The 15,252-nt window shown below is 52.7% G+C and overlaps 5 protein-coding genes across 5 annotated transcripts; 2 read left to right on the forward strand and 3 right to left on the reverse strand.

Annotated features, from left to right (window-relative positions):
* Positions 1–347: 347 nt before the first annotated feature.
* N7474_009102 (putative capsular associated protein) lies at positions 348–3,668 on the reverse strand (the record flags this gene model as incomplete). The annotated part of the gene is made up of 6 exons (XM_057200512.1): positions 348–2,324; positions 2,374–2,526; positions 2,580–3,008; positions 3,054–3,451; positions 3,510–3,568; positions 3,625–3,668. The coding sequence occupies 6 exons, from the start codon at positions 3,666–3,668 to the stop codon at positions 348–350; spliced, it is 3,060 nt and encodes a 1,019-aa protein (XP_057048499.1).
* An 856-nt stretch (positions 3,669–4,524) lies between these two features.
* Positions 4,525–7,781, forward strand: N7474_009103 (ribosome biosynthesis protein KRE33; the record flags this gene model as incomplete). Its single annotated transcript, XM_057200513.1, has 2 exons — positions 4,525–7,520; positions 7,583–7,781. 2 exons carry the CDS (start codon positions 4,525–4,527, stop codon positions 7,779–7,781), a joined length of 3,195 nt encoding a protein of 1,064 aa, XP_057048500.1.
* A 755-nt stretch (positions 7,782–8,536) lies between these two features.
* On the forward strand, positions 8,537–10,516 carry N7474_009104 (GMC family oxidoreductase; the record flags this gene model as incomplete). Its single annotated transcript, XM_057200514.1, has 1 exon — positions 8,537–10,516. The coding sequence occupies one exon, from the start codon at positions 8,537–8,539 to the stop codon at positions 10,514–10,516; it is 1,980 nt and encodes a 659-aa protein (XP_057048501.1).
* Positions 10,517–11,074: 558 nt separating this feature from the next.
* N7474_009105 (glycoside hydrolase family 76 protein) lies at positions 11,075–12,685 on the reverse strand (the record flags this gene model as incomplete). The annotated part of the gene is made up of 4 exons (XM_057200515.1): positions 11,075–11,680; positions 11,731–12,198; positions 12,252–12,496; positions 12,595–12,685. Coding segments are annotated over 4 exons (1,410 nt in total), but the record flags the coding sequence as incomplete, so codon positions are not given.
* A 985-nt stretch (positions 12,686–13,670) lies between these two features.
* N7474_009106 (putative disulfide isomerase) lies at positions 13,671–15,141 on the reverse strand (the record flags this gene model as incomplete). Its single annotated transcript, XM_057200516.1, has 3 exons — positions 13,671–14,862; positions 14,936–14,943; positions 14,998–15,141. 3 exons carry the CDS (start codon positions 15,139–15,141, stop codon positions 13,671–13,673), a joined length of 1,344 nt encoding a protein of 447 aa, XP_057048503.1.
* Between the last annotated feature and the right edge of the window lie 111 nt (positions 15,142–15,252).

Genomic DNA, 15,252 nt, shown 5'->3' on the forward strand with positions numbered 1-15,252 from the left:
GGTTGTGTTGCATTGAGTTGACATATATGGGTAACGATTGTTCCATGTGATGTCTCTCCATGCTATCATTTCTGTGGATACCCGCACTCGCTGCCTTTTGCATTTGAAATCGGAAGGATTTTTGAATCCAATTTAAGGTCCTTTACTTCGTATTGCATATTCTATTATTAGTGTCTATTGTAGATTCGTCTCCACAATGAAGTAGACTCAATCCCAAAGAAGATAAGAGTCCAAAAAAAAAAAAAAAAATCAGATATAGTCCCCAAGCCCGCCCAAACAGACTCCATGTCAGCCATGCAACTCATTAGACACATTATGTACAACATGATAAATCATGACAAAAGATTTCAACTTTTGTAACCCAACACATCGCGCCGGTCATCTGTCAAACGGCCCCATTCCAGAAGTAGGCGGAAGAAGTAAATTTCCATATCTTCCTTGCGTAGAGCGTTCCCAACCCACTGACGACCCTCCTCAGCAATTATGCGGCCCTGCTTCTGGTGCTCCATCATGCGATTCGGTGCATGATCGGATGAGACACCTGTGAAATAAGCCAGGGTACTCCAGAGACCGTGGAGGCGAATATCGACAGGTACGAAATGGACCCATGACGTAATCCGCGAGTCAAACCATTGTCGGAACAACCCCGTCTTCAAGGGAAGACTGCGGCTCTGGAGGAAGGGGAGGAAGCGCCCGCTGAAACCGGCGCCGTCGAGGTCGAAGAGAAACTTGTGGGTCCAGTGCTTTTGGAAGTCGACCCAGGACACGGTGCCCATTTCGGCGCGCTGGAGCTCGCAGTCGTCGCAGCGGACGATGGGGTCGGCGAGGTGGACATTTGTTTGTAAATCGAGTTGGAAGGTTGGCGCGGTTCCCGAAAGAACCTCGTAGCGGTAAGAGTCTGGTTCACCTGTTGGGAGTAGAACGGAGACGCGGCCACGTGTGTTGTTGTTGATCAGGTGTGCAGTCCGTTGTCGCGGCATACCTTTCCACTCGCCGAAGCGACTGACTCCCTCGGATGTACTGCCAATCCAGAAGAGATCGTTTTCTTTGTTGGGCCACGCGAGATCTGGATGTTCCTGGGAGGGCTTGTATTCGACTTTGTCCATGTAGTTCCACGGGCTTGGGAACAGGATGTCACTGAAGCTGGATAGCGCACTCTGGCTGAACACGGGCACAAGTTCCTGGGAGACCTTGAATGACGCCGGAGATAACAACAGTCCGTGAAGAAAAGCCAGGTCTGGTTGATGGCAGATGTCGGAGGCGAGATTAAAGTCCAAGGGGAACTGGCCCATCGAGTGTGGTGCTGCACAGCTGATACATATATCGTGGCGGTCCCAAATCCTCTGAGTGCGCGCTTTGGACGACGGTGGACAGGTTACGCTCACATACGGGTCGAATATTCCTCTCCATGAACTGTCCGTAAATACCGTCTCGTTGGTTTGGTGAGCAGGCTCAATCGGGCCCCAGCCTTGATCTCGGTCCATTGACCAGCTGTTGAGAATTTCCTCTTTGGGGACGGGAGTTTGGTGATGTACGATCCGCTTCAGTGCTCTCACCTTCCTATACGGCACGGCGATTCGAGGCTCATCATTCAGGTTGAAGACCAGATCCATGTCCGGGAGGTGTTCAGAGAACTTCTCAATCATATTTGCAGCCCCGAATACCATCCAAGCATGGGTCGGCTTGATCCCTTCTTGCACTCTAGCTTTCCCATTGCGGATACTGATGGCCCCGAGATCATTGAACGGATTTGTCGCGAGCTTGTGCGTCATCTTTCGTAATTGATCGGGACGCAGGCCCCGGAATGGAAGCAGATTATCATAGATCTGATCGAAATCGTCTATGACGACTGAGGATCGATTGGTCGCATACTCATACCATTTGTCAAAACCCGGTGGTGGATGCTGATTATATCGCCGCCGATATTCCATGACGGCCTCTTCAATGTTGTTACTGCTCTTAGCTTGCATCAGGAAGTTCTGGTGATTGGCTCTTCCATTTTGAATGAGCACGTCGATCGGGTGTGAATGAACTAGTCCCTCCTTTTTGACGACGAACCACAGACCTATTCCAAAGAGCGAAACAAATACAACTTGGAGAGCAATGTTGGTTCGGCGAAAGGGCCTCGTCTCCTTTTCGGAGGCAACTTGTGCACCAAGGAACAGCAGAGTCCCCATCAAAGATGTTCCTAAGGCAATGACGGCGTAGAAGGGGGAAATAAACGGGAAAGGCGCTGGTTCTGCGTATAGTGTCGACACGGCAAATGTGTAAATGAAGACAAACCCTGCAAGAATTGACACCCCAACGATGCCATAGTGCGGCAGCTGAACCACTTAGTACCATCTCCCACGAAGCATGCAGCGCAATACTTACAATATGCCAGGCTGACAACACCAAAATGACCGCCAGCAGTGCCTGGCTCAGAGCACTGCGTGAATATTTTGCATCCAGAAATAGCTGACCGTTGTGCTCAGGGAGGTGACGCTGCACAAAAATCCCGATGATCGTCCAAACCAAGGCCACGCCCTAAAGCTGCAAGTTAGACTACCAACACAGACAAACGATCGTCTCTCACTTACAAATAGACCGATTCCCAGAGACACCACTGTGCGTCGTCGCTGCACCTCTTGCATCCTGCTGATTTCGCGCCATAATTCGGCGATACCAATCAGAAGACATGAGTCGAGGAGGATGTTCGAAATCTTGTATGTCCGTAGGCGCAATGCCTCGCCGATCACCTCGGGACAGATGTAGGTCGACTGTTGTCCAGCCGGAAGCGAGGAGGCCAAGAAGCCACCAACCAAGAGCAAGGAGGCAGCTATCACGCCTCGCAAACGGCCGTGGAATAGGTAGGACAGAACCCCCCGGCTGGGAAGGGACAGAGAGGGCGACTGTGGTTGCGGCGATTGCGTTAAAGGCATGTAGTCGCTCGGTTTCCGGGACCGCTGATTGCGGCAGTAGTCGTACAGAGAGACGGCAAAAGGGACGGCATACTGATGGCGCATGGACTATTAGACCTCGAGCGTTGCAGGTGAGCTTTTCGGACAACTTACTTCATACGTAGCGGGCGTGCATTCGGTATGGAGCGTGATCCGGCGGAACGTCTCAATGCGTAGACCGCATAGTCCGGCCAGAAGAGCGACCTTGGTCCACTGGGTGGTTTGCCATCGTGATCTCCAGGACAGAGGAGTGTCTGGATTGCTAAAGCCACTGAAGACGGAAGCCGGCGAGGATACCGAGAAGGGGGAAGAGACCGAGAATGGGGTGGATACCGGCGATTGGGTCTCTGATGGACTCCGCGAAGGCAGTTCCAACTGGTCGGAGAAGAGACTGCCAGACGGTTTGCGCGTTGGCGTTGGCGGTCGATGTACTGATGGAACCAAACGAGCCCATATCATCAAAGCCAGGCCCAGAAGAACACACACCAGGATGGCCGTGTCGACCGGGCGGTCTATACATGGTCAGTCCATTTCCCTCCGTCTAGAATGAATGTAGGGATGTCGACCTACCAAAGGCGAAGGTGGCATTGTAGGACGTGGTAAGAAATAGAGAGCTCAGCAAGAATATCCTACGGAAAAGCGTCAGCGACGGTGGCTTGGTCCAGGCCAGAGAGATCGAACTCACCCCACACAGACCTTGAGGCCAGTGTCCGCGGAGATTTGGGGCATGTTGATTTAGTCCCGCATGAAGGCGTCATGGGCCATGGTGTTTGGGAATGATGCTGCTGGGAGAGGAGGATGAATGGAGAAGAAGCGCAATGAACAGCAGTCCAGACGAAGAGGAAGAGGAAGAGGAAGAAGAGAAGGTGGTGGAGCCAAGGGAGAGTGCAACGAAGGAGGAAACATGGAAATGTTCGCCAAAGCAGGGAACAACGGTCTGAGCGGCATTGCGTCAACGGAACAGATGATGATGATTATTGATTGTGGTGCATGTATTATTACTACGATTATTGAAGTATTTTGTAGCTGCATGTGGCACCTAGAATGAAATCACCCAGTTGCAGCTACCCCGATCGGTCCCTCGTTCATCCCTGCGGTGAGCCAGTGAGATCGACAGTCCAGAAGTATGAAGGGTTTTCGGTTTAGGGAAAACTTGGCTTCCCTATAGCTTCCCTTGGCTTTGGGGCCCCACTTGTGCTGTCAGCCATTTTGCTTTTCCAAGTTGCACGCGCAGGCCCTGCAACTACAGGACGCGTCATCCAAAGGCCAATAAAGTAACCACTAGTAGCCGGCGCTAAACGGAATTCAGTAGACGGTCACGTGCTGGACCAGACCCTGACAAAGGTCATGTGACCAGACGAGGCGGTATCGGATCCAGCAGGCGGTGACAGATGGCAGTATGGTTTTTCGTTGGGTCGATCGCCGGAGCAACTTTTTTTTATGGTTTTGTGCTTCCGACGGACTCGAATTAACCACCGAGGGTTCTGAGCCAGTGGTGTCCCGGATTATTCTACATCACCAATCTCGCCAGTGACCCTCTTCGGCTCTCTCCCGCGGCCAGCTCCCGCGCCCTCCCACAACCATCATGCCTCGCAAGGCCATCGACTCGCGCATTCCCGCGCTCATTCGCAATGGCGTGCAGGAGAAGAAGCGCAGCTTCTTCGTCGTGGTGGGCGACCGCGCCAAGGATGTGATTGTGCATCTGCACTACATCATGTCCAGCGTCGACGTTAAGCAGAACAAATCCGTGCTCTGGGCCTACAAGAAGGATCTGCTGGGCTTCACCAGTCACCGCAAGAAGCGCGAGGCCAAGATCAAGAAGCAGGTCAAACAAGGCATCCGCGAGCCCAACCAGGAAGATCCCTTCGAGCTGTTCATCACCCTCAACCAGATCCGCTATGTCTACTACAAGGAAACCGAGAAGATTTTGGGTAACACATATGGTATGTGCATCCTGCAGGACTTTGAGGCGATGACGCCCAATCTGCTGGCGCGTACGATCGAAACGGTCGAGGGAGGTGGTATGGTGTTGCTGCTGCTCAAGAGCATGAACAGTCTGAAGCAGCTTTACACTTTGTCCATGGACATACACTCGAGATACCGGACGGAAGCACACGACGACGTGGTCGCCCGCTTTAATGAGCGGTTCATCCTGTCACTGGGTAGCTGCGATTCGTGCTTGGTGGTCGACGACGAACTGAACGTGCTGCCCATCTCCGGCGGCAAGAATGTCAAGCCGCTTCCTCCTCCCGAGTCAATCGATGCCACCAAGTCCGGCTCTCAAAAGGAGCTAGAGGAGATCAAGGAAAGTCTAGCGGATTCGCAGCCTGTGGGCCCTCTGGTGAATCTGGCTCGCACCGTCGACCAGGCCAAGGCGCTCCTCACCTTTGTCGATGCAATTGCAGAGAAGACATTGAAGAGCACCGTTGCGCTCACAGCAGGCCGAGGACGCGGAAAATCGGCTGCTCTTGGTGTTTCGATTGCAGCGGCCATTGCCCATGGCTATAGCAATATCTTCATCACTTCCCCAAGCCCAGAGAACTTGAAGACGCTCTTTGAGTTTGTATTCAAGGGCTTTGACGCTTTGGGCTACCTGGATCATGTCGACTATACCATCCTGCAATCGACAAACCCGGATTTCAACAAAGCCATTGTGCGTGTTAATGTCCACCGCAACCACCGTCAAACCATCCAATATATTCAGCCGCAGGACGCTCACGTTCTGGGACAAGCAGAGCTTCTGGTTATTGATGAAGCTGCGGCCATTCCGCTGCCGATGGTGCGGAAGCTACTGGGCCCCTACCTGGTCTTCATGGCCTCCACCATCAACGGCTACGAGGGTACCGGCCGATCATTGTCGCTGAAACTGATCCAACAACTACGGGAACAGTCCCGTGGAGGTATGAAGATCGACGACACCGACGTTGCGGACCGTAGCACAGGCAAGTCTGCTAAGAACGCAGACAAGAACCTTGGTGGTCGATCATTGAGGGAGATTACTCTGGCTGAGCCGATCCGGTATGCACCGGGAGACTCCGTGGAGAAGTGGTTGAACAAGGTCCTGTGTCTCGATGCGACTCTGCCCAAGTCCCGAATGAATACCCAAGGCTGCCCACACCCGTCGCAATGTCAGCTGCTCCAGGTCAACCGTGACACTCTGTTCTCCTTCCATCCTGTTTCCGAGAAGTTCTTGCAACAGATGATGGCATTGTATGTGGCCAGCCACTACAAGAACACGCCAAACGACCTTCAGCTTATGAGCGATGCCCCTGCACACCAGCTGTATGTGCTCGTCCCGCCTATCGATGAAGAGGCCACAAAACTACCGGAACCGCTCTGCGTCATCCAAGTTGCTCTTGAGGGTCGCATCAGCCGGCAAAGTGTTCTCAACAGCCTGAGCCGTGGTCAACGAGCCGGTGGGGATTTGATTCCCTGGTTGGTGAGCCAGCAATTTCAGGATGAGGATTTCGCCAGTCTGTCAGGTGCTCGCATTGTCCGGATCGCGACCAACCCGGAGTATGTGGGTATGGGTTATGGCTCGCGGGCTCTCGAGCTTCTGGTGGATTTCTACGAGGGCAAGTTCACGAGCTTGTCCGAAGACACGGCTGCGCCCCAAGAGGAAATGGTTCGTGTCACAGACGACGAGCTTGCCAATTCTAATCTTCTAGACGACAACGTTCACGTCCGAGACATTCGCTCCATGCCGCCGCTGTTCGGCAAGCTAACGGAGCGCCGTCCCGACATGCTCGATTACGTCGGCGTCAGCTACGGCCTCACTCCCAACCTTCACAAGTTCTGGAAGCGCTCCGCCTTCAGTCCAGTGTACCTGCGGCAGACCCCCAACGAGCTGACGGGTGAGCACTCGTGTGTGATGCTGCGTACTTTGACAGCTGGCACCAATGATGCCGCCTGGCTGGGCGCCTTTGCACGAGACTTTCACCGTCGGTTCTTGGCTTTGTTGTCCTATCAGTTCCGCGAGTTCCCCTCTGTTCTCTCTCTCAGCATCTGTGAATCAGCCAATGCCGGCGCAAAGCTCGACCCTTCTATTGTTGGGCGCCCGCTGACCAAGGCCGACCTTGACGCCGCCTTCTCTCCCTTTGACTTGAAGCGTCTCGACAGCTACGCCAACAATCTCTTGGACTACCACGTCATCCTCGATATGGTGCCCGCTATCTCCGAGTACTATTTTGCCAACCGCCTCGCCGGCAAGGTCAGTCTCTCGGGTGTGCAACAGTCCATTCTCCTCGCCATCGGCCTGCAACGCAAGAGCCTAGACGCTCTGGAGAAGGAGCTGAATCTTCCTTCGGCGCAACTCCTCGCCATGTTCCTGAAGATTATTCGCAAGGTGTCTACCCAGTTCCGGGGCTTGGTCGAAGGTGCTGTTGCCGACACCATGCCCGCCGATCAAGTCCCCTCGACCATCTCTGCATCCGGAGCTCACGACGATAACCATGTCTCTGAAGACCGGTTTAAACCACTAGAGACCGGTCTCGACGAGGAACTGCGCCAAGGCGGCCAACAGATCGACGAAGAGATGCGCGAGAAACAGCGCGCACTGATTGACGCTCTCCCACTGGACCGGTAAGATCAATCGATCCTCGTTCACAGCCAGGAATGAACAATAACTGATTTCCAGTATCCAGATACGAAATTGATCATGGCTCCGCGGCCTGGGACGACGCAGAGAAACAGATCCGTTCTGGCGGTGGCTCCACCGTGAGCGTCAAAAGCAAGACGTCGAAACGGAAGAAGGGTGAGACTGCGCGCGAGATCTTTGACAAGGAGGTGGATTCCAAGCGGCAGAAGATTATCAAGAAGGGCACGGAAGGCCGCAAGAAATAGATCGATAATCTGTCTTCTTTTGCATTTGACAAGGTGTTCCTTTGGTTTCTGCTGGGATTTTTCTTTTGTGTACCTATTGTGTCTACTGTGTATACAATCCACATTATTCTTGTTGAAGGAATAAGTGGACCTTTCCGGTTACTCTCCCATTCCTTCCATCCATCGCCTCGGGTTTTGTGACGATTTTTGTCGAAACTAAAAACCCACCGCCGATCACAATTGTCGGGGTTCTGTGGAGGAGCCCGAAGTAGGTGCGAGTACTATGTACTGTATTCCGAACACCTACGCTTGCCCCTTTTTCATGTGGAACATGCGATTGAGCAAACCTGCCTCGGGATAAACGCAATTATGATTTACGCCACAGGGGGAAGAAGAATTTAGCCTGAGCGTGTCACCACCCTAGTCCGGTCTAGGGCATATAGCCCCAGCCAATAATGACTTTTCGCTCCGACTTGTCCTAACTAAGAATCCCGCGCCCGCTCAGACAGGCGCCAGTACACTAGCCCCGCTAGTCTCGGTTTCTTCGGCTTCCGATAGGTACTCCAGCGACGCAAATGCGGAGAGGAAAAGGACGACTCTTGACGATCGGCATTCTCGATCCACCCACCATGTTCGCCGGTCATCGGTGACTGTCTCCGGGGATTATGCTCTCGCTGAACATGTGCGCAGCCTGCTATGTACAGGGGTTATATAACTGCACTCGCCAGGCCCGTTCGCCAATGGTTCGTCCGCTCATTGTAAAGTCTTAATTGGCCATGTTTCTTCCTTCTCTCACCATTGGGCTCCTAGCAGCCTCAGCGTCGCTTGCCAATGCTGTTGAACTCACGGGCTACGAGTATGTCGTCGTCGGCTCAGGGGCCGGTGGCGGTCCTGTGGCCGCTCGTCTGGCCATGGCGGGCCACAAGACACTCCTGATTGAAGCCGGCGATGATCAAGGCCAAAACGTGAACTACAGCGTCCCCGCGTACTCGGCCAAAGCCTCCGAGGACCCGGCGTTGTCATGGAACTTTTTCGTCCACCACTATGCGGACGACGAGCGCCAAGCTCTCGATTACAAGACGACCTATGAAACCCCCGATGGGACCGAGTATACAGGTCTCAATCCGCCACCGGGTTCGACGCTCAAGGGAACGCTCTATCCACGGACTGGTGCGCTGGGTGGTTGCACTGCGCACAATGCCCTCGTTGCCATCTACCCGTTTGAATCAGATTTCGAATACGTCGCCACCCTGACGGGTGATGGATCCTGGGCCCCGAATAACATGCGCAAATACTTCATCAACGCGGAGCGGAACAACTATCTTTCTCTGAGCCCAGGACACGGCTACAACGGCTGGCTGCAGACCGAAGAAGCGCCGCTCACCCTCGTGCTCGAGGACACGCAGCTGCTCAGCATGATCACCGGCGGCCTCTGGGCCCTGGGTAATTGGACCAGCGGAATCTTCAACCTCGCTACACTGGGAGCGGGCGATGCTAACGCCGACTCGCTGGCGCGTGACCAGAACCCGGGCTACTATCAGATCCCTATCTCGTCCAAGGACAGTGTGCGTGTCGGGTCGAGGGACTTTGTCGTTGACGTGCGTGATGCGAAGAATGCAGATGGAAGCAAGAAGTATCCGCTTGACGTGCGCACCGACTGTTTCGCGACCAAGGTTCTCTTTGACGAGTCTGTGAGCCCGCCGCGGGCAACGGGCGTCGAATTTCTTGACGGAAAGTACCTGTTCAAGGCTAGTCCTCGATCTGGAGAGACGCGTGGTACTCCGGGAAGCGTGACTGCATCCCGTGAAGTGATTGTTTCCGGCGGCGTATACAACTCTCCAATGCTCCTAAAGCACAGTGGCATCGGCCCTAGAGACGAACTCGAGAAATTTGGCATCCCCGTCGTGGCAGACCTGCCCGGAGTTGGCTCAAACCTGCAGGACCACTACGAAATCTCCGTGCAAGGCACTGTCCCAGAAAACTTCACCCTGCTTGATGGCTGTACATTTACGAGCAAGGAGAGTACAGACCCGTGCCTAAAGCGCTGGGAGAACCCCGTTCTCGGAAATAGAGGCACGTACGCTTCGGATGGCTTTGCATCTACCATGTTCTTTAAGAGCTCAGCTACGGCAGATGAGAACTGGGATGTCTTTGTCTTCGGCGGACCTGTTGGTTTCCGTGGATACTTCCCTGGCTACAGCATCAATATCACCGCACGCCACGATGTCTGGAGCTGGGCTATCCTGAAGTCTCACCCGCGCAATACGGCCGGAAAGGTTTCCTTGCGCTCGGCGGATCCCCTTGATCTCCCTCATATCGTTTTCAATTACTTCGATACCGGCAGCGGTGACTATGCCGCTGATCTACAGGCTCTGTATGAGACAGTCGAACTCGCCCGGGACGCCATCGCACGCCAGCCGCTTCAGGTTGAAGAGATCCTGCCTGGTGCGGGTGTCAAGTCCGCAGAGGATATTAAGGACTACGCCAAGAATACGGCTTGGGGACACCACGCCTCGTGCACATGTCCGATTGGTGCTGACGATGACCCGATGGCCGTTCTAGACTCGAAGTTCCAGGTCCGTGGTGTGAAGGGTCTGCGTGTGGTTGATGCCTCCGTCTACCCTCGTATCCCGGGAACATTCACCGCGGTTTCGACTTATATGGTTGGTGAGAAGGCTGCTGATATTATCCTCGAGCAATTTGGGCAAACTTCGCTCACAGACCAGGGCTTGGATATCTTGGGGAATCTGCTCTAGATGCTTTGAGAGTTGTATTCTTAATTGACTGTCAAATTCATCCTCATCGGATGAGATAGAATTGGTTCACTGTTTGGACATATCATGAGTTGGATACCCGTTTTGTATATAAGAAAACGTCAATATGAGAAATGGTTATAAAAACGGAATAGCCACATCGTTTTCCGGTGTAAGAATAGCCTTTGTCCAAAGAACAATGGATAGGCTGCCGTCTCTTCTCATTTTGTTCTATTCGAGCCCCTCTAGCAGCTAATTGAATATTGAATCAATAATGAATCCCTACATGTTCGAACAGTTGGGTGAGTTTCCTAGAAAACGTTGAGTCCACTGCGATGCCAAAAAGGTGCTTTACAATACACATTTGTACCCAATCAAATCGGTTCTCTGCCGATTATCCGGCAACAAAACGGAACAGGGGATCTGTGCTGGTTCTAACAGGAATCTGCCGAGAATTAACTCAATTGAATCCCTCGTCCATCAACGGAATATTAGTCACCCAGAGTTGCAGGGCCGAAAACCCTCAAGAGCGTAGTCACTCGGCGGTCCCTATGCATACACCTTGCCTGGATGATCTTCTCCGACAAGCATCCAGGCTAAAGTACCAATCAAAGTAGCAATCATAACTGCGGTCAGGATCCCCGCACCTACTCGATCTCCTGTCGTGATCGGTGGTAGAGCATGTCCCTTGTTAGGATCGTTTTTGCCTGCATTGAAGTTGCCCTTACTCGTGCCACCAGTCGACGCTGTCAATGGTCCTTTGCTTTTCTTGGCGTGACTGAAAGGAATCAAGTTGATAGAGAAGATATTACTCGCAGTCATCTGGGGCTCTAACCCTGCCTTGTTATCGAACTTCTTCATATACCAGCTACCACCACATTCATCCCCTCTGCCTCCTATACAGGATGCTGCAGCCCCTTGGGCCGAATATTGCAGCTTTGGCATAATTTGCTCGTATATTTGAGGAACCAAAATGGCAGTCCATCCTAGCCACAAAGAGGTAGGGCCTTTGAACAAAAGCTCGTTGCTGTCCGTGCATACTGGGAAAGGATCGCAACCCAGCTCCTCTAAGATATACCCGTTTTTCTTTAGAAAAAATTTATCAAGGGTGGCATTTGCAAGCCCGTAGACGTTATTAAGCCAGCGCTCTTGGTCAGCTCCTGAGGTCTATAGTCGATCAGCGATGGTACGAGTCGGAAAATGGAGCTTATACATACATTGTTATACATATAAGCCGCTCCCATAAGGAAGGTGCCATAATTGTATGTCCACTGGGGTGGGTCCGGAGTTTGGCAGTCGTCGTTTGTAGATACCCCATCGTTCACCTCCCAAGTGACGTTATTTACCAAGTCATGAGCCACAGACCAGTCCCAGATCTTCTCAGCCCATTCGGCATAGACGCTTCTGTTCGTGTACCGGTAAAGGCGCGCAGACAGCTGGAATAGCCCTCCATTGGAGATGGCGTTCTTCAAGTCATATCCAGGTTTTTCTATATATTTTTGCCAGTGCACGCCACCACCGCAGGTATTCGGATCCCACCCGGTGTTTTGGGGGGTGGGAGCAGCGGTCTGGGCGTTGAAAACGCCCTGGGCGAGGCTAAGCCATGAGTATTGTCCGGTTTCGGGGAAGTTCATCTCAGCAGCAGTCATAGCGGCGAAACTCCAGAACAGCTGATCATCATTCCCCTTGGAAATAGTAAGCAGAGGAAGTTGGTCAAGCTGTTAGAATGATGCCTTACAATCCACGTAGTCCAGTTGGTTGGGTAAAAGTCCCCAGGCTCACCCTGAAACTCGAGTCCAACTTTTGTTACGTCGTTATACTGTGAGTCGTTTGTGAAATACCAGTAATTGATTGTTGTCAAGAACAAAGCACCGCCCTCGTACCATTTCTGTGGAATGTTTCCTGGGATACTACCGGATTCATTGCCGTGATAATATGTCATTGCTCCCCAAGTCGCTTTGGACGCGGCCTCTTTGATAGATTCTAGTTTGGGGGACAGTAATAGTCAGCAGAAATAAATAATCTATTATTATCCCCAAGTCTCAATCAACAAAATGTCAAGAAGAACAAAATCCACTTACGTTCATCGTCGATGTCCAACTCGATAGCGTGCGTCACAAGAACAAGGAATAGCGTTGTCCACAGACCTGCCAAGGTCCCGAGTGTTCGCATCTTGGCACATATAGCGATAGCAACTCAAAGATTGCCTATAGCTACATAAGTAATACAGCGGGTGCTATATACGAAAAATAAGACCCTGGCTTTTTGCACATTGTGATCAACATGATGGTCCTTCGTGCCATTGAGGGGCTGTGCAAGGCTACAAGGTTTCAAAGGGAATCCTTTGTTAGACCAGCTTGTGTTATATTCCGGACTAGCAACCACAGTCAATTTTCATAATTAGTTGTTGCCTAACTACTAGTTGCAAAGTCGAAATTTGGGGGCGGGTATGTAGTAACAGCCACGTATGTACTCAGGCCACACATTTTACAAGTTTCTCGAGGTAGGAATGCAACCATGGGTTGGGAAGAATTTACCTAATGCACTTACTCCTGAATCTCAAGTAGTTCCTTGGATTAGTTGATAAATCCTTCTCAGGAAGTACAGTATGCACGTTCCAAGTCGGACCCTTAATCGCGCGTCCCACAATTGCGAGGCAGATGTGGGGCGACTGGGGGACAGGTACATCCAAACTTCAGCCTTGGATTTTGGGGGAAGTTCGTAGAGTATACCTGAGTAGGCAATGTTTTCAATTAACGGCATTCAGTGGCTTGTTTGTGAGAACCTGGACCCCGCAGATTGTTTATGCCTTAAATGCCCCTGGCCGACTAGTGTCGAACGACTCAGATATGAGACGAACATCACGGGTCTAGTTACTGTTTTCAGCTTCAAAGCCATATGAGGAACTGTAAATACAGTAAGAGTTCGAAGATAGAATAAAACCAAGCTTCCTTTTCACTGATTGATGTGTGGGGCGGACATCCATACTTCCACCGAGCCCTAGGTAAAAGAAGGAAAACCGTCAAGGTCAGAAATTGGATAAATATCTCTCTGAGATATAGACGAAGAACATGCAATTCGCTAAATGGATTCCGAAATGAAACCGTACAAGTAAGTAAGCAAGGCAAGAAGGTTTGTCTGGTTAGCTTTGCCTTCGTTACAGCTCATCATGTTCCGCCTCAGCCTGAGATTCAACCACCAGCCCCTCAGGCAACTTCTCCTTCGCACCCTCACCCAGCCGGAGCGCATCCACCCAAGCCTCGAGGGCGTGGAGACCAAAGTCCTCACTTTCACCATACTGGCGCCACCATCCGCGGCGGGCATTCAGAGCAACGATTTGGATCGTTTGGTCATCGGCCAAGCCCAGTCCGTCACGTACAGTCTTGGAGCCTGTGTTGATGGCGGGCACCGCATACAGCGGGAACAGTTTCGTTCCGCGCTGGGCGTGCTTATGGACGATTTCGGCCAGACTGGCCAGTGCATCTGTTGCGATAGCGGGGAGCACGGCATCTGCCTCGCTGGGTTCCGGGAGAAGAGCAAGCACACACGTTCCGGACTTGGGTGCGAGGCAGTTGGACTCGAGGGATTCGGCAGTTGCGAGAGTGGGGATCGGTGGCGCGGCGATAGGAACCTGGGCGGGTTTTGTTGCAGCTGCCTCCTCATCGGAACCGTCGTCGTCAGCTGCTGGTGTCGGTTTCGCGCCCTTGGCCTTGGAATCAGCAGCAGACGCCGCAGCTTCCGCTGCCATCGCTGGCAAAGCGTCCGGATTCGGCTTGGCCGTTAGGCTGAGGAAGGCAGTAATCGGAAGCTTCTTCATCTCGCCATTGTAGACCTTGTTCTCGCCGCCGTCGACGGGAACCAGGACAAGTGTTGGGAACTCGGTGATGTCATACTTGTCGACCGACTCGCTCTCCTTGTCGCGCACCTGGGCGAAATCAATCGAGCCCAGGAAGTCGATCGCCAACGCGCGAATCAGCGCGCTGGTCGAGCCCTTCTCCGTGAACAGGATCGCCTTGGGTCGGTCCTCGTTCTGGGCCAGCCACTTGTCCAGGTCCTTGTCCGTAGCGCGCTTGACGTGGTTGGGGATCTGGTCCACCACCGCGTCGACAATGCCCTTGGCAGTGCGCGCCCCCTTGTAGTCCTCCACACGTGGCTTGCCCGGTTTCTTGCCAGGCGTCACGATCTTAAGCGTTGGGAAGCCCTGCACGCCCAACTGGCCACAGAAGGACTTGTTCTCGTCATCATCGCAGTTGACGGCCGCAACCTTGGCCAGACCGTCCAGATTCTTCGCGGCTTTTTCGTATGCGGGTTTCAAGTTCTGGCAGTGGCCGCACCACGGGGCATAGAATCTAGAGCTCGGGGTCAGCGGAGAAGGACGGAGATAACCAAGAGTGGGTCAAAAATGAGAGAAGAGAAGCTTACTCGACAATCTGTAGCAGCGAAGTTAGCTGTGAAGTAGCATGTCAAGCAAGGGATTGACTCACGGAGGTGTAGTTTGAGTTGGCAATGAGAGCGTTGTAGCTCTTTTGGTTCAGGTTGAGCACCGGCGACTTCTTGGAGTACAGGCCGTCAGCGTTGGCTGGCAGCGCAGCCAGCAGGGCGAGCAGAATCGAGCTTGGCAGCATCATTATTCCGTATGGCGATGGGAATGATCAGAATGGGGAGAACAAGGAGGGCAAGGAAGGAAGGAAGGAAGGAAGGAAGAAAGAGGCCAGGTGTTGTCGGCGCAAAGTGGTGTG

This window comes from Penicillium riverlandense, assembly GCF_028828495.1.
Source record: "Penicillium riverlandense strain IBT 135883 chromosome Unknown utg000008l_segment0_segment0, whole genome shotgun sequence".
NCBI classification, from domain to species: Eukaryota; Fungi; Ascomycota; class Eurotiomycetes; order Eurotiales; family Aspergillaceae; genus Penicillium; species Penicillium riverlandense.